Source organism: Leguminivora glycinivorella, chromosome 4 (genome assembly GCF_023078275.1).
Source record: "Leguminivora glycinivorella isolate SPB_JAAS2020 chromosome 4, LegGlyc_1.1, whole genome shotgun sequence".
Classification (NCBI taxonomy): domain Eukaryota; kingdom Metazoa; phylum Arthropoda; class Insecta; order Lepidoptera; family Tortricidae; genus Leguminivora; species Leguminivora glycinivorella.
This window is the reverse complement of record NC_062974.1, coordinates 7979539-8004287: the sequence shown is the minus strand read 5'-3', so window position 1 is coordinate 8004287 and position 24749 is coordinate 7979539. Positions and strand designations below refer to the sequence as shown.

General features: G+C 35.4%; 1 protein-coding gene across 1 annotated transcript in view; it reads left to right on the top strand.

The window, feature by feature from the left end:
* The window catches only part of LOC125225137, a 58560-nt gene extending 34083 nt beyond the window's left edge, over positions 1 to 24477 (top strand). Inside the window, exons 8-10 of the mRNA XM_048128711.1 lie at positions 19374 to 19546; positions 20298 to 20378; positions 24292 to 24477. Of these exons, the coding sequence (XP_047984668.1) occupies positions 19374 to 19546; positions 20298 to 20378; positions 24292 to 24418 (381 nt within the window). The 3' untranslated portion in view covers positions 24419 to 24477. The remainder of the gene's footprint in view (positions 1 to 19373; positions 19547 to 20297; positions 20379 to 24291) is intronic.
* Positions 24478 to 24749: the final 272 nt, after the last annotated feature.

Genomic DNA, 24749 nt, shown 5'->3' with positions numbered 1-24749 from the left:
TAATGTTGAGACAGCTCGCCTAGTGTATCATAGTTATTTTCACAGTGTAATGTCATACGGTATTCTGGTTTGGGGCAAAGCAGCTGACATACAGACTATCTTTGTATTACAAAAGAGAGCCATTCGTTCTATTTACAACTTAGGAACACGTGAATCAGTAAGAGAACTCTTCAAAGAAATTAATATCTTAACTGTAGCTTCCCAATACATTTATGATAGTATAATTTATGTTGTTAAGAATTTAGACTGTTTCACTAAGAATTCTGATATCCATAATTATAACACTAGAAACAAAAATAAGCTTGCCATAAAGAAGTTTCGTGTCCGTAAAGTACAGAAGTCATTTGTTGGGCAATGCATTCATTTTTATAATAAGTTACCTGACACTGCTTTGAGATTACCCCTCCCAGCTCTTAAGAACTACTTAAAAAATCATTGATGTTAAAGGCTTATTACAGAGTCGAGGACTATTTGACAGACAAACATGCATGGCCCGAACCAGAAACTACAAAAAACGAATAGCAATTAAAATAATTGTATTATGTATAGAGGACACAGTTCAGATAAGAAAGCACATCAAATATTTTATATTTTATGTTGTGTAGGTAAATTACATATTTAATGATATTGAGATTCATATTATCTTTTTCTTCTATGACAATTTGATATGTTTTCTCTGAAGAAGAACGACGTATTATTAAGCAATAATATAATTTATTGAAATTGATTTCCATAGAGTACCTAGTCTGTTCATATTCTTTGATGAATACTTTTGCATGTTAAATTGTATGTTGTTATTTAATGCATGTTAATTATAAGATGTAATGTTTTGAAAAGAAGTTGCCCGCCGAGTTTCTTGCCGGTCCCATAGTGGATACCCCCTCCCAACTGAGGGGGACTGAAATCTTCTCGAGGCTGAGGCGTAGGGTTAGAGCCGGCGTAGCTTTATTTGACGTTCATATGCGCATTGTAATATGCCTACTTGAAAAATAAATATTTCATTTTCATTTTCATTTCATTTTCATTAAAAGTTACTCACACAAAGGAAGCCTGTTTAGTTGACTAACGCACATATAGGCGATAGAGAGTGTGAATGAAAGAAGACGCTCGCTATTTGACAGTTTTTGCCACGGGGCCGCGAGAAGAGGTTGTGTCATACTGACGTGTGACGCTAAACCTAAGTGAACTCCAATCTCATTTAGTAGTTTACGTAATAATTATGGCAAACAGGTGAAAGTTATGCATTTCAAATTATTATTTATAGTTTTCTACATGACTTCTGAGTACTTTTTACGTATTGTTTAGCCTGGAAATGTGTTTAAAGTGGAAATTAAAAGACAGCGGTGAAAGGCGCCATTTCGTGAGTAGATTCTATTACTGTGGTATACCACGGTAATAGTTAAAGTAGTGATATTAGTTATTTTTGCTTTATTTTAAGTATATGTGATCAGTTATATAATGTCTTACAGTTGTTTCAATCTTGATCTATTCACGCTATCAAAGAACTATTTACGCGGTATGAAAATTATTCAACAAAACCTTAATTTTTAGCAAAAACTTCATGACTGATTTCGTAGTTTCTATGAAAACCGTTAATTTGTCAATTTTTTAAACATTGACATAAAGTCTGATGCTTACTTACCAGTTATGTAAGCTTGGTTTTAATATAAGGTTGCAATATTTTATTTTGATTTGTAATGAAAATACATCTGTATGACTTTGTTTTTATGGGTCGGAATTAGATTTTATAATACTCCAATTTATGCCTATTACCGATGGTACGATCAGATAACCCTCGGTAATAGAATATATTAGAATCTATTACCGATCCATGCAATATTTGTTTGGGTCGGTAATGGGTTCCTATAGAAGTATCTATTACCGAGCGACATATTAGTCTTGTATCAAAATATGACATTTAGTGTACCGTAAGTACAGATTTCTTAGGTGAAACTGAGTCTTCTGTGGGTATTCATAAAGGAGGATAGTATAGGTATATGTATTTGTCATAATTTGTATATTCAACCGTCGGTATTAAGCTCCGAATTTTGAGATGGGTTTCTATTTACCGATGGCAGAAAAACACTGTCATTCATACCCTCGGTAATGAAATCTCAATTCGCGTTAATAGAACTGCAACCTGTTCATTACCACGGTAATAGAAAATTTAGGTATGTTGGCTTCAATAATAATTTTATGACATATAATAAACTAAAATGATCCTAAAACTCTTTAAAACTAATAGTTCAATAAATACTCTTCCATAAAAAAAATATTTGTGGTCGTTAATAAGCTTTGATACCCTTAATTTTTTGGTATCTTTTGAAATCTGCTTAAATACCACGTTAATAGGCGCCATTACCTTACTTTGAGAAAACAAGGTCGGGTAATTCCGGTACACTTTGTGACACGGAATTCCCCACTTCGGATAAATCTGAAAATGTAATAAAATTCAAGCTAGAATAGTTTAAGCCGATTTAAAATGGCTAAAAAACGAAAATCTCTCAAACACAAAAGCAGTCAATTCATTTACTCACCAAAGTACAGAGTTAGCGATGGTCGTCTATACTCCAATTGCTAATTCGAGTCCAAAAAAACTACTACGATGTTGCCACTGCAATAAAATGTTTGTAAAATAGTATAATCCTTTTTTATAAAAACACACGCCAAGATAAATTATTTATTATTTATTTCAATCCTTTGATTTATATATTTAATAGTCTTTTATTATTTACATAAATACTAGCTCGCTCGATTTTTTTTCTTTTTTTCCGTGATTTTTAGTTGTAAAGTTGGTATTGCGCTTGTATCACTTCAGGTATCAATAACATTTGGTGCTATATTTTGCGGTATAGAACAAACTATTGATGATATAGATATTGTGACCAATTTTTTATACATATATTTTACAATTAGCTAATCAGCGAAATAGTGTATAGTGGGTTTATGGTTGCCACGGCCGCCATTGTTTTGGAAGCGGCCATGACACCATGGTCTGTCAAACTGTATTTGAATTTGACATTCTTATTCGACGTCTAACTTCCGTTCTGATTGTTTGAATGTTTTTTTGCTCCGTGGTGATTTTTTGCCTTGTTGAGTTTTTGTTTTTTGTTAAGTTTTTGTTAACTGTTCAGTTACTGTTATTTCAAATCGTTGTTAAGATTGTGTTCTGCGAGGACTTTGCGTGAGCGCAAGCGCAAAAGTACGAGTATGATGGAACCTGAACCAGGGCCTTCTCGTCAGGTGATTCTTTCCCCAAGAAACGAAACCAACATTTATCATTAGTGGCGACTGGTGGAACTAATTTGACGTATGAGAATTAAAACAAAAAAACTAAAACGAATTTTCTTCACAATTTTATCATCAAGTATTCTTGGATTTCTTACGTGCCAAATAAAGAATGTAGAAGGTTGGCGAAACCTGAAAAGTATTTTGACAGTGACATAAGTGACATTGACAGCTGTGACATTGACGTATCTGTCGTAGTTTTTTTGGACTCGAATTAGCAATTGGAGTATAATTCCGAATGACAAAAAATATTTAGAGCAGGTATATATATATATATATATATATATATATATATATATAATATATATATATATATATATATATACCTGCTCTAAATATACTTAGTCTTGATACTTCTCAAAAAGATGTTTTCGCAGCTTGCGCTTGGATGTAAACTTAGATTCGGCTTGTCGTATATCAAGAGGCAAATCATTCCAGAGGCGTACGGCGTGCTCTGTGAAAGAATTGGACATGGCATTGGAACGATGATGTGGGACAGCTAGAACAAGCTTACGAGCAGTACGAAGTTCGCCACCTGGCCGAGCAGTAACAAATTTGAATTTAGACCGCAAGTAATCGGGTGCCGCTGGGTCGTGTAAAATGGAGAACAGTGTGCTTAAGGACCTAAGACTGCGCTCAAGAATGCGGAGCCAGTTGAGTTGTCGGCGAAAGGCGGACACATGGTCGTACTTGCGCAGGCCGAAAATGAACCTAATGCAATTACCATTTAAAAATAATGCAATATTTATACTTCTTTCATGCATTTTAGAGCATAACCGTGTTCTAATGAACACAAGTTAAATTATAATCTATTGAAAATATTTCAACTTGTGCTGTCTTAAAGTAGTCACACTACTATGTATATAAATTAAAACCGAAATAAATTACACATATGAAAGAAAAAGTGACCAAGTCCTCTGGTGCCTGAGGCTGGAATCGATCCAGCGTACCTCCAATCGCGGGAGATGCCTCTTTATCCGCTCGGCCACCCAGGTCACAGAGCTGTCGAGGTCGAAATTATCTCTCATATGAGTAATCTATACAAGGACTCGTAGCGCCCTCTGTCCATCCCTAGGTTAGAACGGTATGGTTCTTGCCCCCCGTGTGAACCAAACTCAGGTTGGTTTCGACGCAGCTCGAGAGATGGCGCTGCTAAATCAATTCTAATGAACACAAGTTAAATTATAATCTATTGAAAATATTTTATACGACGTAGGACAGAGGGCGCTACGAGTCCTTGTATAGATTAGTCATATGAGAGATAATTTCGACCTCGACAGCTGTGACCTGGGTGGCCGAGCAGATAAAGAGGCATCTCCCGCGATTGGAGAGTACGCTGGTTCGATTCCAGCCTCAGGCACCAGAGGACTTGGTCACTTTTTCTTTCATATGTGTAATTTATTTCGGTTTTAATTCATAAACGTGTTGTCGTAATATACTTTATCAGTATTATGTGCGAGTTGCATTGACAAAACACTGTAACGCATGAATTACAGCGTTTTGTCATAGCAGACCATATTACTTCTAAGAGAATTCCAGGTGTGTACTATGTGTACACTATTAATTTAAACTGAAATAGTTGTCATATATGCCTTCTTATAAGTAACTTTATACTAGTATGTGACATCTATTTCATTTTATAAATATGTAGGTAATTCAATAAAGCAAACAAGAAAGGGATGCTGCTTCTGCTTCTGTTGCTTTAACATTTTTGTGGAACTACGTTTTCGCTTGTTTTTTCTTTGGCACAACTTCAACATGAGACTCGGGTACTTCAGGAATCAGGAGCAGTATGAGTATGGAGCGTTCCATGCTCTACCGAGCATGGAACGCTCCATACTCGCACCAAGGTGCAAGACGAATTTTCGTCATTACCACGCGGATCCAGATCTTGAATCTTGGTACCCCAAGATTCAAGATCGGGTGAGGAATGCCTGGCCGTCATCGTGACCCCCCTGGTGCAAGACGTGGGTTTCGTCATTACCAAACTTAAATGGAGTTGCGAGGGACATGTTGCTAAGCAGAGTGATGGCTGTTTAAATAGGTATAAGGTATTTTCGTCTAACAAGACAAATGAAACAACGCGTTGCTATATCTGTAACGATAAGAAACGACATTTAATGTCCATTCGTCAATGCATGTAGCTCTATTCACTATTTTATAATTAATTTATTTATACATACGTTTTCCGTATTGTCATTAATTTTTCGCTTTGACGTATGACACATGTCGACAGCCTCGCACCCATAGAGGCGGCGGCTAGTATTAAAAAGTATAAATACTTTTTACATCTCCCCCCTTAGGGAGAGAAAAAAAATATTTTTTTAAATCTATTTTACCTATTATTACACTATTATTATTCTTCAGTTTCTTCTCCTTCCTCTGTAATAGGGTCTGGAATAAGTTTTGTTACATGGAAAAGGTTAGACTCTGCTTTTTTATGGCCGACTTCTATTCGGTATATGGAGTTTGAAATTTTTTCATTAATTTTATAGGGTCCAATTTTTAGCTCATCTAGTTTTCTTCTATTAAGCCTGTTTCCGTTTTCCACGTATACCCGATTTCCTACGTTAAATTCATGATATTTTCGATTTTTGACAAAAATATTCTTATTATAGTTATGTGATTTTAGTGTATTTTGAAGTGCTATCTCTTTATCTTTAATCTAGTTAGTTTGCATTTCTTGTTTTAGTTCGCTTGGTAAAATTCTATCATCTGTACCATTCATAAGGTAAGATGGGGAAACCAGTAACTGAATGTCTTGTTTCATTATATGTTTTTAAACATTCTTGTGCTATTGCTGCCCAAGCTCTTTTTTCTCCTCTTTCGTTTATTCTGCATCTTATCTTGTTCACTAAAGTTTGATTTAATCTTTCATTTAGCCCGTTCGAGAAAGCTGTGTTTACTGCTGTGAATACAATGATGATACCCTTGTTCTGTAAGAACATTTTGAATTCTTTCGAATTAATTCCAGGGTATTGATCGGTAAGTATGATACCAACGTTATTTGTCTCTGTTACATTTAATTTAATAAAGTCATCTGCTCTTTGGGTTTTCGATGTTAGTATATACGCATATCTGGTGAAATGATCTACCAACAGATGCAGATATTTTTTTTTTTACTACTGAATTGGCAAAAGTTTCTTCTTTTTTATTATTTATAAATTCTTCGTCATTATTATTTTTTTCTGGTTTTTGGGATATATCTAAGTTTTCATCTTGTCTCAGTCTAAATAGTTTTATTAAATCTATTCCAATCAAAAAATCTTCTTTGAATTTTTCGTCATCCAAGATATCTACGTTTACGTTCTTTTCAATTTCAAAGAGTTTTATTTTTAAGTTTGTCAAACCTTTCGTCTTGTTAAGACCACTAATTGTAATACGATTTGCTTCGTTTAAGCTGTTTCCTTTTCCTCTCTGTCTTAAAAGCTTTGAGTTAATCACAGACACGTTTGAACCTGAATCATAAAGTGCGTTCAACTCATGCTTATCATTTATTTTCAGCTTGACATGTATTAGTGGTTTTATTATTAGTTTTTTCGGTGAGTTTCATTTAAGTCCGCTTCAATAACTGAATTGTTGACATGTCTCACAACATTTTTTATATTCTTATGTTCGTCTTTTGTTCTAAACCAGCATGAGTTTTCTGGGTGATAACGTGGTCCTTTATTTAAGTTTTCACAAATTTTACATGCTTTTAGCTCTTCATCTTTTGTACTAGTTTTGCAACTTTCGACTCTTCTCTTAAACACATAGCTTTTTCTGTTTACCATGTGTTCTAGTTTGCTAACTTCATTAAATAAATCAACAGTGTCATTTAATATTTCCCTGTCAATCTTCCAGATGCAAAGAAATCCACCAAAGTACCTGAATCAATCGATTTTCTCATGTCCAGTAGTAATTTTTCTTTTTTAATAGCGTAGTCCAGCAATGAACCTTATGTATATCTAAATAACATTGTTTTCGTAACTGGGTTCCATCCTTTATTTGCAAAAGACTCGCAGAATTTTTTCATCCATTCAGACCAATCCGCATCCATTGTTAATTTTATGATCATTGAACTGAACCAGTCCGCGCAACTCTTGTCCAAAAATAGCCTTAATATTTCAACTTTCTTCTCCTCTATAATTTGAAAACGGTCACATTATCTTTAGAAAATGTCCCTCCACTGAACAGCGTTTGAATTTTTAGTTGAAAATTTCTCAATAACAAATTTCTCCGCAATGTTTTTCAAACTTGTCTGTTGGCGGTTTTCTTGTGTATTCTCTATTAATTTTTGTAATATTTTTTCCAAGGCATCTGTATTTTTTTGAGGTGCGATTGTGTGATATTCTTCATTTAACTCTTCTAGGTATTGATCACCAAATTGTATGTTACCATCCTCATCAACATATATTTTCTTAATCTCTTCTGTCATGGTTATCCAGATTCTTCTTGTCTGATATCTTTTAGTTAAGCTATTTTTAACTTTACTGTAAGCAGCTGTTTTCAGTATTTCTGTATGATAACCGACAGAGGCCACAGATGTCATATATACCATAGATCAAGCAAACGTATCTACTTAGCGTGTCAAATGAACTCAGTGAAATCCACTGAGTTGTCCGTCTTTACTCGAGGCTTGCAGCTTTCGGGCGTCAATTTTTGTAAGTTGAAGTCAACCAAAACATAAAAAATGCCTCGTTACGTGATATTCAATTGCAACAACACAAAAATTATGAACAATCAAGAGCCTGAGATATATTTAAAATTACAGGCAAGAATCAACTTCAGTACAAAATTTGACACGCTCGGCCCCTATACAAATATATGAATTTGTTTCTTCTATCTAAATTAAGTTCTGTGGGTCAGGCAGTAAATATTTGTTTTTGCATCGCTTCCCGGCAATATAGTAAATTGAAAACGAAGTTTCTCCATTTTCGGTCATCTTAATGACAAAAATGTCGTTTTATAAGATATTTTCATCTAACAAGACAAATGAAACAACGCGTTGCTATATCTGTAACGATAAGAAACGACATTAATTTAATGTCCATTCGTCCATGCATGTAGCTCTATTCACTATTTTATAAATAATTTATTTATACATACGTTTTCCGTATTGTCATTAATTTTTCGCTTTGACGTATGACACATGTCGACAGCCTCGCACCCATAGAGGCGGCGGCTAGTATTAAAAAGTATAAATACTTTTTTTTTTACATAGGAATAACTAAAGACGGCACTGTAGTTAATTCCGTAAGAGAATTTGATATAGGTTGGTTCATATTTCGTCTAATTCGATGACACATTTGAATGACACTCTGTTGCAATGTTTAAAAGTTTTAATTTAATTTATTCCGTTCTAGTCTAAGAAGTCCTGATTTATACTAAAAAAATACCTAAACCAAAACACTCAGTAAAAATTTCTCGTCGGATTATTTTGACAAAACACTGTAACTTTAGTCACCGATTGAAGAAATGGGGAGTTTTATTTTGACAAAACACTGTATCGAGAGATGCAGTGTTTTGTCAAATGACGACATTAGGTTTTAAGAGTTACAGTGCATATTACAATGAAGGTTTTCTATGTTTTTGATAGAAAGTCAGTATACTCTTAACATGTATATGTCACCGTAAAATTGTAAAAACCGTTAGTTTATAATTTCACTAGCAAGATTATGAACTAACGAAATATTGTGAACCGTAACGTACAGTTCACAATTTGACGGATTATTTTTACGTTAGATTATAATCTAACGAAGCGAAACCGTCAAATTGTAAACTGTCATGGCGTCGGAATGAAGCTAGCGCTCTGATTGGTCGGTTTTATAGTAGATCGTTCTGTGGCCATAGAGTGACAAAAATAGACACTGCAATCACAGATGTCAATCAAAAACCTCATTAAACTTTTATCATCAAAATTCGATATGTCTCCGTAAAATTGTAATAACCGTTAGTTTATAATTTCACTAGCGAGATTATGAACTAACGAAATATTGTGAACGTAACGTACAGTTCACAATTTGACGGATTATTTTTACGTTAGATTATAATCTAACGAAGCGAAACCGTCAAATTGTAAACTGTCCTGGCGTCGGAACGAAGCTAGCGCTCTGATTGGTCGGTTTTATAGTAGATCGTTCTGTGGCTATAGAGTGACTGACACAAATAGACACTGACATCACAGATGTCAATCAGAAACCTCATTAAACTTTTATCATCAAAATTCGATATATTGTTTAAGGAAATGGTCGAACTCGCCAAATAAACAAAATTGTCAGTTACTTTGTTTGTTATGTGGCGGCTTAATTGGTATATTTCTTGTGATTTAATATTCAGTTTTCGAAAAAAAACCGTTAGTTTATAATCTTACTAGTGAGATTATGAACTGACGAGATATGGTGAACCGTAACGTTCACAATTTAACGGATTATTTTTCGTTAGATTATAATCTAACGGAGAGAAACTGATAAATTGTAATACGTCATATGCGCCAGAAGCTAGTGCTCTGAATGATCAGTTTTTTGTTAGATCGTTCTGGGCCCATAGAGTACCTAACATAAATTGAAGGAATAAAACAAGGCTTTATAAAGCAATTATAAACTATATTAAGTGGAAATAACTTTAGGTATAAAACGCGAGTGACAAACGGTAATGACAGAAGAATGTAAACAACACTGTCAACACTATGCTAGCAACCAGTGCGATAAAGAGGATTGCTCTGCATAAAGGTCTAGGCGTCCATATTTCCAACATCCTCTCCTGGACGCAGACGCTTTGGAGCTAAGCCCGGGGCCGCAGAAAAATATTCATGCCTCGTTCGTTGGAGACCCTTCGTCAGTATATCGGCAATCATGTCTCCAGAGTTTTTATACTTAACGGCCACTTGTCGGCTAGCTATCTTCTTTGAGTTCATTGGACCAACCTGAAATAAAAATATATTACCGGTGCAAGATCTCCGATCTTCAACACTGTTTGCCCAGTCTGGATCGCAGTCGGAAATCATCTCGCATCTCAAATTCCTCTTATGTTTCATATTAATTGTTCCTTTGAGACCCATGACACGTTTTAGCTCCATCCAATGTTCTGTGGTAGGCTGACTGTTGTATCGTCTCAGTGAGTTCACTATAAAGGTTAACACCATTTTATTCAATTGCCCGCTAGCTTGTTTAAATCCGTATATGGATTTGTTCAATTTACAAACTTTATTTTGATCTTCATAGCCAGGAGGTAAACAGATATAAATATCTTCATCTATTTGTCCTCGTAGAAAAGCCGTGACCGCATCCATTTGATGTATTGTGTCCATATTTTGCAGCTAAAGCCATCAAATATCTTATTGAACCATATCGGACCACAGGGGCATACACTTCATGGTAATCAATACCCTTAACTTGTTTGTAACCTTTTATTACAAGTCTATCTTTGTAGCGTGATACCATTCCATTGGCATCTAACTTCGTCTTATACACCCATTTACATGGAATAGCAGATTTGCCATCTGGTAAGTTGACAAGTGTCCATGTATTGTTTTCTAACAAAGACTGGTATTCTTCGTTCATAGCTTTCTTCCACTCATCAGCCTTGTCACTACAAAGAGCTTCTTGTAAGCTCAACGGGTCACTGTTTAAAAAACTCATCGGAGACTCTCCACTCATACACATGAGAGAGGTAGGTACATGATCAGTTTCATTATCTCTTCTCCTCTCCATTCGGTGTGGAAGTGGTCTTAAGTTCATCACAGGCTGCGGTGAAGAATGACATGTTTCATCAGGCAAAAATGTTTCATCTGGCAAATATGTTTCATCATGGCCCGTATCAAACTGATCAGATTCATCTGACGTGGAAGGTCTTTGCGAGTCATCCTGCGCTTCTATTGCCTGATCTTCAGTATTTGAACAAGTCGGTTTATCTTCAAATAAAGGTAAGTTTACAGTCTTATTTTCTCTCATTTCATTACAATCTTCATCTTTTTTAGTTACTGTCACATTTTTACTAACATTTTCTTGTTTTTCAGGTACATCATCAACTTTGTTTCGCTCAACCGAAGCCTCCAGGAACACAACATCTCTACTGATAATAGCTTTTTTGCTTTCAGGGTCTATGAAGCGGTAGCCCTTGGTACATTCGCTATATCCAACAAAAATTAATTTACGTGACTTTGGTTCGAGCTTCGTCCTCTTTTCTTTGGGTATATGCACCATTGCATGACAACCAAAAATCCTCAAATGATTTAAATTAGGTTTCTTTCCAGTCCATATTTCATGCGGGGTCTTGTAGGATAGAACGCGAGACGGTGAGCGGTTCACTATGTACGCTGAGGTGGCAACCGCTTCAGCCCAAAATGTGTCCTGTAATTTCGCATTTAAAATTATACATTTTGCGCGTTCTGTCAAGGTTCTATTCATCCTTTCGCTGAGACCGTTATTTTCAGGAGTGTAAGGATTAGAAGTTTGGTGCAGAATACCGTGTTTCTTCAAAAAAGTTTCAAAAATTTTATTTTTATATTCGGTCCCGCAGTCGCTTCTCAGGATTTTTATTTTTGCGTTTAACTCATTTTCAACTCTATTCTTGAATTCCACAAATTTTTGAAATACTTCGCTTTTATGTTTAATAAAATATACATGTACTCTCCGAGAAAAATCATCGATAAAGGTGACATAGTACCTTGCTCCTCCCAAAGAATCATGCTTCATCGGCCCACAGACGTCACTATGCACAAGCTCTAGCAAACTGGTTGCCCGGGAGCCCTCGTTAGGAAACGGTCGTCGTGTCTGCTTGCCTTCAAGACATGTTACGCAAGTTGTATCGCTCTTACTCGGTGTCAACTTTACTCCTTCAGTACATTCCGGTATTTTATTAACGCTTGAAAAATTCAAATGACACATTCTCTGGTGCCACAAAAAAGGATCATCATCAGTTATTGTCTTTGCCATCATTCCTTTGGATTGATTATTTTCATTCGTAATTAACTGGTATGTTCTGTTGACTAACTTTGCCCTTGCGACTAATAGTTTATTCTCGTTATATATGTCACAGCCTTGTTTGTGAAAATCTAGTCTGCAATCATTTTTAACAATCTCACTGACAGAGAGCAAATTTGTTTTCAGGTCAGGAGCATAATGAACATTTTTCACCTGTATAGTCTCAATATTGCCATTCACCTTTACTTCGACGTATACAATACCCATGCACTCGATTTTTAATGCTTGGTCGTTGGCTATTGTTATGTTTGTTACAGAAGGCGATGTTATATTTGTGAGCCAATCCTTTCGCATTGTCAGGTGAACTGAAGCTCCACTGTCAACATACCAGTGTTCGGAGTCATCGGTCAAGGCGGCTGAAAATGCTGAAAATGCCGCTACATACCCGGTGCTCTTCTCTCCATTTGTTTTTTTATTTTGACAATTTCTGCTGAGATGTCCATAGCGATTGCAAGAAAAGCATCTCGGACCCTTTCTAAACTTCTGAGGGTTATTTCTAGGTTGACCTTTAGAGTTTGTATAAAGTGCGGTAGTGTCTGACGATGACGTCGCCTTAACTTCTTGTAATAACTTATTTTTCACTAAGTCAGCACTAATCTTCATACCAGAACTCTCTAAACCCATTATCATTGGCTGATACATGTCAGGTAAGCCTGCCAGCATTAAGGTACCTAGCCATTCATCGTCAACCTCAAATTTTATGTTCCTTAATTTGTGTGCCGCTGTCATTATTTTGTTGACATACTCTTCTACGGAGGAACTGTTTTCTAAATTAGTATTAATAAGTTCCTTTAATAAACCCACCTTCCGAGTTAATCCACTATCCTCAAAAGCCTTCGTTAAATTATCCCAAACCTGTTTTGCGCTTTTAGCATCTTGAATATGCACATAGAGTATCGGGTCTACCAGTAATATCAATTTTGACTTCGCCTTAACATCTTGCCTGACTGACTTTGATTCGGAGGGATCCGGAGTTGTTACTATGTACTCATACAAGTCTTCATGCTGTAAATACGCTTTCACAGCAAAACTCCAACTAGCCCAATTTTCTCTGCCAGTAAGCTTTTCAATCGACATCATAGAATTACTGTTCGACATCTTTACAGTGCTAACTTACCCTGAAATAGCTGAAAAATAGAAATAATCGCGGGCACGGTAACTAACTGGAAGTTATACACGCGACATTTTTACTTTCACTTTTTACTGATCGGAACGCAAAAATAACTTTCAAACGGCAGGAATGGGACGGCCCATAACCTGAAGGAATAAAACAAGGCTTTATAAAGCAATTATAAACTATATTAAGTGGAAATAACTTTAGGTATAAAACGCGAGTGACAAACGGTAATGACAGAAGAATGTAAACAACACTGTCAACACTATGCTAGCAACCAGTGCGATAAAGAGGATTGCTCTGCATAAAGGTCTAGGCGTCCATATTTCCAACATAAATAAACACTACAATCACGGATGTCAATTATTAGTACATTACTCTTCTTTCAGTCGTGTTTTGATTTATCGACACTCGTTTCAAACTTCATCTTTTTCGCACTTGTATCGGTCGACGTTTTTCAGTCCATACACATGGCCCTTTAAAGTTTCGATATAGGCACATAATTAACCACATTTCGCACTAGTGCCATAAAACTGCACCATGTGTACTGAAATATACTTTGATTAAAGTAAAATAGCGGAAGATACGACACGTCATATTAATTGTCAGATAATAAATGGCACTACACACTACTACACACAAGCAGACCCACACAGCTATGTAAATTTACGCTTCTGAACGACAGAGACACACCGATTTATTAGGACGGTAGTGCGAACGAGACAAACGCGCGCATCGAGATGAGCCTCTTTCCAAGTGTCATGTCAAAGCTCTTTAGTAAAGATAAAAAAAAATGTCAATGCAAAGAATCAAGAAGCGTCAGCAGACAAATTGGAGTATAAGAATTATGCAACATATTTTTTATGAAAACAAAATAAATTACTTATTATTTATTACTTTACTATTTTGCACTGTGGTTTTTAATATTTATTACGTCTTATTTTTAAACTAAATTATAAACTTATTAACCAAAATTTAGATGTGGCACTTTTTGCCACAACTGTCAACAATTATTTGATACAGACATTAGAAAAAATCACGTGGAGCGATATAAAGCGCGAAAGAAGTGAAATTTCGTAAAATTGAAATGAAAATATAAGAGCTTGATGACATGTATCACACTTAGGGTTGCAAAAAATACGGTTTTTTCTGGCTTAAAAAAAAACATGAAAAAAAACCGTGAAAAAAAAAACAGTTTTTTTTTTCTGGAGTATGTTTTTTTCTAAAGTACGAAATCTCAAAATTTGCAAAGCAGTTAATACTTTTATACGGTTTTTTAGACTTAATTTTAACTATTAAACGAATTTAACCAAATAACTTTAAGTTCTGGGTGGCTAGCCGAATGGCACAATCGCTCACGAAACGCTCACGAAACGAAGCGCTAGTAGATATCTATCTCGTAGAGCCAGCGGCGTATCGCTTTCGTTTGGCGTCGGAGAAATGCCATTCGGCTACGGGGCCTGGTCTTATAAAAGTAACATTTACGAAATCTGTACTTGGTAGTTATCACTATTTACTGTTGGCAACACGACCGCCTCTCGACGCTGCACGTATCATCGGGGATTCCCCAATAAACGTTTGTATACTGAATGTTAATCGTATTAAAATGTACGTTATTGGTATTGAAACACGTTACAAGTCACGAAAAACCGTTATTGTCGAATTATTTGTTCATGTGAAACAAAAACATATTTAGAAAAAAAAAACCATGGTGCTTGGTTTTTTTTTTTTCATAATACTGAAAAAAAAAACATTTGGTTTTTTTTCTATTTGCAACCCTAATCTCACTCACAACACACTATTACTTTTTGAAAATATGAAATGGCAGTAATTGATGGAACTACAATAGTGACCTCATATTTTTTTCTTAAACACAAACTTAATTAAAATTGCTTACGATAGGGTACTTTCCTATACTTAGAATAATAGTTATTTACAAAACTTTTCCCCTCACTATAGCGAGAAAAGTCGAGGCGTCCAGTCTGGCTCTTGTCGTTGTTTACGCATTACAATAAGCCTTTTGTGTCTGACAAGTTCATTTCCAGGAAAACTAGAAAACAAATAAACATATTTGGTGCGAGTGAATTAAAAAAAATCTTGTCGATAAGGCAAGCATTTTTGCAACAAACTTTAGTTGATCATTATTTTATTATTTGTAAATAAAAATAACAAAATCATGTACTACTAAAGTTTGTTGCAAAAATGAGGTCAAATATCATTTAACAAAAAAAATATATAATCAATCAACAATCAATACCAGGTAAAATTATATAAATTATTTATTATGATCAACATTTTATGCTGACGCTACCGCGAAGGCAAATCTCAAAAGGCAATCTTTGAGCGTCATTAATGTATCATGCGTATTTGGTCGCACGTCAATGAAACTTATATTTCTATCCCGCTCTGCAAAATGGCCGTCAAAACAAAGACTGAATTTATAAATTCTCTTAGAAAATAAAATTTTTCATGTACTTACGAGTGAAATGTGATTCCATGCGATTTGTTTTTCCTTTTAGAATGGTTTGTGCAACGCATAAAAACACACGAAAGCATTTTGGTTACGTTTTACCCATAAAAAATAATTTATAATTTCCTCACGTCACGCGTCTCACGACATCCGATGCGCACGCAGTACCGATTGCAACTGAAGGCAATCAGGCGACGGGGGCTTCATATTTGAGGGCCACATTTGAGTGGCCGCCACATAACAAGCAAAGTAACTGATAATTTTGTTTATTTGGCTAGTTCGACCATTTCCTTAAACAATATATCAAAATTATCGAATTTTGATGATAAAAGTTTAATGAGGTTTTTGATTGACATCTGTGATTGCAGTGTCTATTTGTGTCACTCTATGGCCACAGAACAATCTACTATAAAACCGACCAATCAGAGAGCTAGCTTCGTTCCGACGCCATGACAGTTTACAGTTTGACGGTTTCGCTTCGTTAGATTATAATCTAACATAAAAATAATCCGTCAAATTGTGAACTGTACGTTACGGTTCACAATATTTCGTTAGTTTATAATCTCGCTAGTGAAATTATAAACTAACGGTTTTTACAATTTTACGGTGACATATATATATAATAGGGCCAGATAAGCTTATTGGACAGTATAACCACAAAACACTAACTTGAGTTACAGTGTTTTGTCATGGCACGGCAGCGATGGGGATACGACATTTCATCACAGAGTTCCTATGGCCACCTTTCTGCTCCATCATTAGATCGGCTCCATGATACCATAATATTGCATTATCACGTAATTTATATATTTGAGCAAAATTTCAGTTCAGTCAGAAACTGGGAAATGGGTCAAGTTTAACCAGTTTAACTTACAAGATTTGACAGACAACGGGACAAGTGAAAGTAAATAAAAGCTGTTGTAAAATATCAACAATAAGAATGTCACGTTGCATTTTTTTTTTAATTTGGGTGGGGCACCCCCTAGTTTTTTTACACTACCTTATACGAATATTTTGTTAAAGTTCCAATGTCCTGATAAACGAGGAAGACGGTGCTCATCAATACCTAAGTGTCCAGGAAATTGAACTTTTTCGCGTTTTTGGGACCTAAGTATACAATCGAAATAAAAGTCACACAAACGTTTAAACATGCAAAATAACATTTATTTAGGCCCTTCTGACCATCAAAACACAAAATATACAAAACATTGCCTTTTTAATATTTTTTTAAACCTTACTAAATCAACATTATACTAAAATAATACCACCAAACTATTGTACATTGCATTACTTTGAAACTGCTTCCACTATAGCCCGTTTTGTTGTAGATGTTGGGATCATTTTCCTGTTGGCCTCTACGACCTGCAATAGAAATTGTTTGTCTTCTTCATCGTGAGTTAGCAGGTTGTTATATTCATCAAACAATTTAACTCCTCGCTCAGCTGTATCATTAACTACTCTAAGCTGTGACACTCGCTCTTTTCCCTTCTTATAACTTTGCTCTTCTTTCCATTTTTGAGGTGGCAATGACAAAAACGAGTCGTCAATCATCAGAAGTGTAAGCAATCTTCCAGTTCGCGTAGAAGCAAAGTCGCCAAGGGTGACTCCTTTTCTGAGAAGAGACGCATTTCCTTTTACCGATCGAGTACTTTGCGTTGACTTTGCCATCCCCTTGACAATTTTTTTCTTGTTTTGATCGGTAACTGTGTCGGAGAAGAGAGCTAGCCCAACTAATTCATCTGACAGATACCACAAATGCCTTTGCAGGACCTGTTTAGCACACTTAGAGACTTCAGGGTCCACAGAGCCACTTTTCAAGATTCAACCATAAGTTTAGGTCTGACGTGGCAGCTTCTGTTGCCAAAGCAGCATGAGTCCATGCTCTTGTATAAAATAGGGCTCCGAACTTGACAAAACGCTCAAGCTGTGCCAATTCACGCCTTGTAAGCTTGACCACGGAACAAGAAGATTTTCATCGTGTATAGCAATTTTGCCATCCAGCGTGCGTGATGAATAGGCCCGGGTGCTCTCCAATGCATTTTATTCGGAGATATTCCAAAATAAGCATCGTCAACTCTATTAGCTCCATGTAATCTTTAAAAGACTTGTCTTATAATGGTAGTTGTATTAACGCGGCAAGTAGATCCAAATCTCTCACTCCTACAAGGAACACAGTATCCGTTTTTCGGGTTGTTGTCATTATTTAAATATGAACTATTGATGTTTAAAAACAAAACGGAGGCAATGTTATTTACTTCGAAATTAATACTTTATAAACGAAAAGATTTTAATAACACTTTAAAAGTAAGTTTACAAGACGGTTAACCGAACTTCAATATACAGCCAATACACTTGGTAATGTCAGTATAAAGAAAAGTTGAGAGTCGTTGAGCACCGTGTTAGGCATAACGTAGATCGTTGAAATTTGGCACGGGTTATCTTATGGACTAATGAAATAAAATTAGGGGGTGCCCGGATTAAATATTAAAAAAAAATTTTTTGGGCCACACCTTGATTGACACACCAACTGGTAATGGCTCTCTTTGCTATTCGAAAACAGATAGCAGAATTGGATTTAATCCACAAGAGTACAAAGTAATTTCTTACAAAGGAGGATGGATATTTTGGGCCACGAGCGAACAGAGATGACACCTATAGTAAAGTGTAGATGTTATCAAGTTATGTGTGCCGCTATAAGACATTGTGCTTAAAAATCAGTCTTTGCCTTAGTTATGGTACAATTAAATAGTACCATAAAATCTGTTTGAAAATGTGAAGTTTTTTGACATTTTCTAAACAGATACTAAATGAAATTGATATACGTGTATATCCTCTGAACTTGTTTCTAGAACAGGGAACATATTGTCATGCTTAGTAGATGGAGTGCAAATGTTTTCGTGAAAGTTGGCATATCCCAAAAACCAGGTCATAATATGGGTACAGAAGAAGTCTCCCTAGGTATAACTGTTTTCTCTCTAAAAGACCGATTTTTATAGTATAGCTCTGGCATATCCTTGTTTACCATGAATAATCCTAATCATGTACATAACTTTCATTTGTGTTCGCTCATGGCCCAAATATCCATATAAAATGCGCATGGTCCTTTTAACTTGATGTCTTAAGCTGACTGATAGATTTTACCTATAAATGATGATTTGCGAGTAGAATCATACATATTGAATAAATTGATGGATTTGATTTATTTTGATGTTTTATAGTCAGTATTTTGTTCGTGTTGGTGTCGTGAGAAAAAATGTGTTTCACTCGGTGGCAAAGTTTGTTTAACCTCGTTGTATTCGTGCCTTGATACCCTCGCAACGCGCAAAATTCTACTTTTTAATATCGGAATCTTTCGCTTGGTCGGGTATCAATATTGACATGTGCGGTAAAACAACAACTTTGTCCCCTTGTAAAACAAATAACTACTTCGTAATAAATAGAACATACCTATCTCACGTTGAACAATAAATTTGTAAGCGCCCCATTTTGGGGGTCGTGTTTATCGTAATTTCTTCTGATCATATTAATTTCTTTTTAGAATGACCATGGTGGTCCGTTGGTGGTCGGGCTCGGATCTGCGTCAATGGTAATTGGCGTTATATCAACGTACAGGGTGGAAAACAAATCAAAACTTTGCTTCGGACCTTTTCTTTTTACCAGTGTATACAATAACAGACATCTCATCCATTGCGCCGTCTTCAAATCTGAATCGTATGTATTCATACACTGAGTGTACATCATTAGCCTCTAGTCATGAAACCATTAGTAACGCAGCATAACATAGAATAGATTAAATCCTTCAACTGCTGCTCGCTTCTATAGCTGGTACATGGTGCCATTGGTGCCTTAGCCCTAAAAATGTAGCTTACGGCAGTAAATTTGAAAAAGGTACCACCGAGCGGTACTTTTGAGCCTAAGCTGCAAACGCTGGTTTGATTCCAGCCTCCAATGTCGGAACTTTGTGAAAATTTTGCAATATATCAATGGTTAGCAAAATATTTACTTAACATTATAATAATTATAGGAGGTTATTTTATTTAGATATTAATTTAATGGTGTCAGCTGCTATCGCTGAGTAGTGCTTATTTAATGTAAACAGGATCAGGTGCCGTAGGCGAATGGCATTTCTGCGACGCGAAATGAAAACGAAACGCCGCGAAAGTTCAATAGTCTGGTTCTGTCGCGCCAATACGCAAGAGTGATAGAGATAGATATCTACGAGCGTTTCGTTTCGTAAACATTTCGTGAGCGTTTGTGCCATTCGGCTATGTAATTGTGAGAATACGATGCTCCAAGACAAGTGTCAGAAATGCCACTCGGATACGAGGCCAGCTCGATCGTTATGTCTGCCACACCATGTAAGACATAATTGGCTAATGTGGGAGCATCATAAGTTGATAATGAATTACTAAATTATATGCTAAAATTAAGACATAAATACAATTATTTCACTTTCTTATAGAGACGATTGTGCGGCTGTGTTACGAGATCATTCTAGTGTTCTCGAAGAGGAGAGTTTTGATTGGGAAAACTTCACAGTCAGGTACCTTTTAAGATATTTTCATTTCTGCAAATTTGAAATAAACAAAACCAAAAAAAGGATAAGGCGTTTGTTCAGTGAACCACAATTTTCCCATTTTCTGATAGTTGAAATTATACTTATCTAAACGAATTAATCAACTTATTCAGAAAAATACAATGTGATAATTATATTGAATTGTAATTCCTTCCTTGTATGATAAAAAAAAAACAATATACTTATGCAATTCCACAAAATCATATTTATTTTGTATAATATTAGGATAATCACCGTACCTATTAAAAACTATAGAGGACCATAACTGGATGCTGATAAGCAACAATGTGTCAACCCACACGCCAACCATTTTGAGAAAATGGTGTCTAAAGATTTTTTCTAATTTTTTTGTGTTTCTCTTAAAAAAATTGTTTTTTATATAGATTGTTGTGTTATTCAGCTATAATACGTTCAGTAGTAGTGATTATTGTAGCTTAATTTCAAAACAAACTTCAATTTGACGAAATAATGCCCTTTTCTTTTATTGCGAATTGTTCGACGACGTCAAACTTTTTCAAGACTGTGTTATGATACTTAACCCACTTTTGCTAATTGTTTAAAAATATCTATGAGTCTTAACTAAACATGTTAAAGCACATAAATTGTTGTTGTAAAATACTCTACCTATGCATATTTTTAACTTTATAAGTGTTAAGACATATCAGTCATGGTCACTTATGTTATTAGGTATGTAGGATTCAATATTATTTATTAATCAAACCTTTTAATGATTTTTCTACTCCCGAACTGTTATTCGTCATTTATAGGATTGTGCGTATCGAAAAAACTGAAAACGCATTGTTTGGTTCTGTAATCATGGCAACGCATTGCATTAACGATACTGCGTGCGTCCGCGGGAAGGCTTTGGGCAGCTGAGCTGACAGTGCAAACCTTTGCAATACAGGAAACAGTGTAAATTTCGCGAGAATTATTAAAAAAAAACTATTAAAAACTAAGTGCATGGTCGTTGAAAAAGTATTGTATGCAATGATGTTTAACTGACTCCAAAATACTCGTGGAAAGTACGCCACTCATATTTCTTGACCTCCTTTAAACGCCTGTTGAATAAAATACTATAAATACTTAGAGTAATGATCATTTCTAGACACATATTTAAATTATCTGTGCTTTTTCAACAAAAAATCGTTACAAAAACCAAATAATCATCTTTAAAAAAAATAAACTACTTATCTAAAATATACAACAAAATATTTTTTTACGCTAAGAAATAGACTAAGTCATTTAAATTATGAATAACTCATGACTTGTACAAGAACAAAACATAAAATATCTTTAACAAAATAATAAACTACCATTCAGTAAGTATTCAAAAATCAAACAATATTTTTATGCATAACACGTCTTAATGTAATTAGTAATTATAAAAAATAGTAGCTTACATTAGATTTTTATATAAACACGTACTTGTAAAAAATGTTTGCAAATTATAATAACGAATATGTATATTCATGACTTAAAATGTTCAATTTCGTACTGAATTTACCATTCATGTGCAAAAATATACTAATGGACTAAGTCATAACTTATTCAAACATAAATTAATATGAACAGTTATATTTTACAATATAGTGTCATGGTACTTACACCAAAAACGAACAATTTATGACCCGAATATAATTTAACAATAATGACTTATGTTTTATAACACGGGTCGTAGCATAAAACAACGAATAAAATATCATTTTGCAATAATCATTCAAGTCTCATAGTGGGTAACTATGTCATTTTTTGCGTTTTGCAAGCATGAGTCAAGTGTAAAAAAATCGTTGAGTCAACCCTCATAACACATTATTGTAATTTAAATATGTCTTCTGCCAATTACTATAATAAGTTAAGGTTCTTGACACATTAATGCAAAACAGGTAACACACGATAAAGGATTTGTGTTAACCTATTTTTTTACTTTTGGGATAGTGAAAATTTTCAAAATGAAAAGGTCATTTTTGCAAATAGAAGTTTAAAAATCCAGCTATAACATGGCATTAAAATCTCATTTTTTAGTTTTTGTGGGTTGACACATTATTGCTTATCACCATCTTTTTAATTTACTATGGAAATGTTGTGTAACAGGAAGTTGATTCCCTCGGGTATTATAACAAACTCATATTAAATGATGGGTACTTTGCTATGACCAAATTTAGTCCTTTATCTACAATCTACATATTTAATTGTCATGTCTTTAAACAAGCAATTCTTGTGAATATACGTATAGCAGGGGCCCATTTCTCGAAGCTACAAGTTACTGTTTGCAAGTGGTTTTCAAACACTGATTTAAACTTTCACGATTATTAGAATAGAATAGAATAGAATAAACGTTTATTCGTGAGCACAGGTAAGACAAAATACACATAATAACAATAAGACAGAAAGGAATGAAGTGCCACGAAATGGCCTCATCTCAGCGTAATTATTTTTAAAATCGGGACTTAATCGCGTATGACTACATATTAAACTGACCAACGTTTCAGAGACGGCGTTGTCCCTGTGGTCTCGGAGAAGACTGGCTTGAAATGACATCAACACCTTCTGACAGCCGCGCGAGTTTTTCGAACTACCCGCACTTGGTTTTGATTATCAACTTGAACTGTTTGCGCACTAGGGATGTTACTCTGTCGACATACAACACCGACGATATTCGATTTAACGACTGTCGATATTATTTTCCGCTTACACTTATTTATGACAGAATTTCATGTAGATGAGATCCTAAAACCTTCGTCCCGATTGAAATTGCGATGTTTTTGATTTCAATGGCTTCACGCACTTTTCTACTGTAAAAATGGCGTTCCGGGCAATTCCACGTAACTGTAATGTAAGTGACCACTTCATTGCATGTCTTTTTATTTATGATGCAAGTTCAAGTCTTAATTTATCTCTAGATAAGCCTACTTTTAATCCTTAGATATATTGATATTTAAATTAGCACCAAAAATAAAAAAAAACATGCAAATAATTGGTCACTTACATTACTCTGTTACATGGAATTACCCTTCCGTATTATACCGTTTCAATCACCTGGCGTTTATAAAATTGATTGCAGTTGTGGTAGCTCCTACATTGGAGAAACTAAGCGCACCATAGAGGAAAGGGTAAAGGAGCACATCGCGGCTGTGAAAAATCATCAGGTCAACAAGTCTGCCGTGGCTGAACATTTGTTAGAGTCAGGACCGAACCACTGGATCGAACTACATGACCCTAAAGTTATTTTCAACGCCATTTCTACAGTAGAAAAGTGCGTGAAGCCATTGAAATCAAAAAACATCGAAATTTCAATCGGGACGAAGGTTTTAGGATTGATCATCTACATGGAATCCTGTCATAAATAAGTGTAAGCGGAAAATAATATCGACAGTCGTTAAATCGAATATCGTCGGTGTTGTATGTCGACAGAGTAACATCCCTAGTGCGCAAATAGTTCAAGTTGATAATCAAAACCAAGTGCGGGTAGTTCAAAAAACTCGCGCGGCTGTCAGAAGGTGTTGATGTCATTTCAAGCCAGTCTTCTCCGAGACCACGGGGACAACGCCTTCTCTGAAACGTTGGAGGTCAGTTTAATATGTAGTCATACGCGATTAAGTCCCGAGTGGTTGTCAATGTCTAATATGACAAGTTTGAAAGAGACTTCCGCATGTAACTTGTAACTTTCAGTTTTGAGAAATGGGCCCCTGGGACCACTTGCAAATTGTAACTTGGAGCTTCGAGAAATGGGCCCCTGCCATCTCGGAAACCGCTCTAACGATTCCACTAATTTGTTATACTTTTCTAGGTCCCGGGAAACGCGAATTTTCGAAATGAAAGTGAAGCTCGGTCGCCCAGATACTAATAAATTACATTGAATTAAAATAAATATAATTTGCAGGCCTAGAACGGTTTACGAAGGCGAGGAAGAGGACGAGAAAGAACCGGTACTTCGCAGTGGAAAAGACATTTCGAACGACACAAGAGGCGACAACCAGAAACACAGTGCTACACGAACACCGCCATAAAAAAATCAAAGTATTGTTTAGCAGTACAATATAAGTAATAAAATACATTTATATTATAATGTTTGTTTGTTAATCGTCAAAACCTGATTACAGAAAAAAAAATGTCTGCTCCCGTAGTGTTATTCGTCATTTATAGTGTCGTGCATAAATCTTTAAAAGCCTATATAAAAGATTAGGGATCCAGCGCTCCGCGCACCCACGCATACGTTATAGCTCTTTAAGCATTGTTAAGAAACCTTTAATGGATATATCAGGCCCCGTAGCCGAATGGCATTTCTCCGACGCCAAACGAAAGCGATACGCCGCTGGCTCTGTCGCGCCAATACGCAAG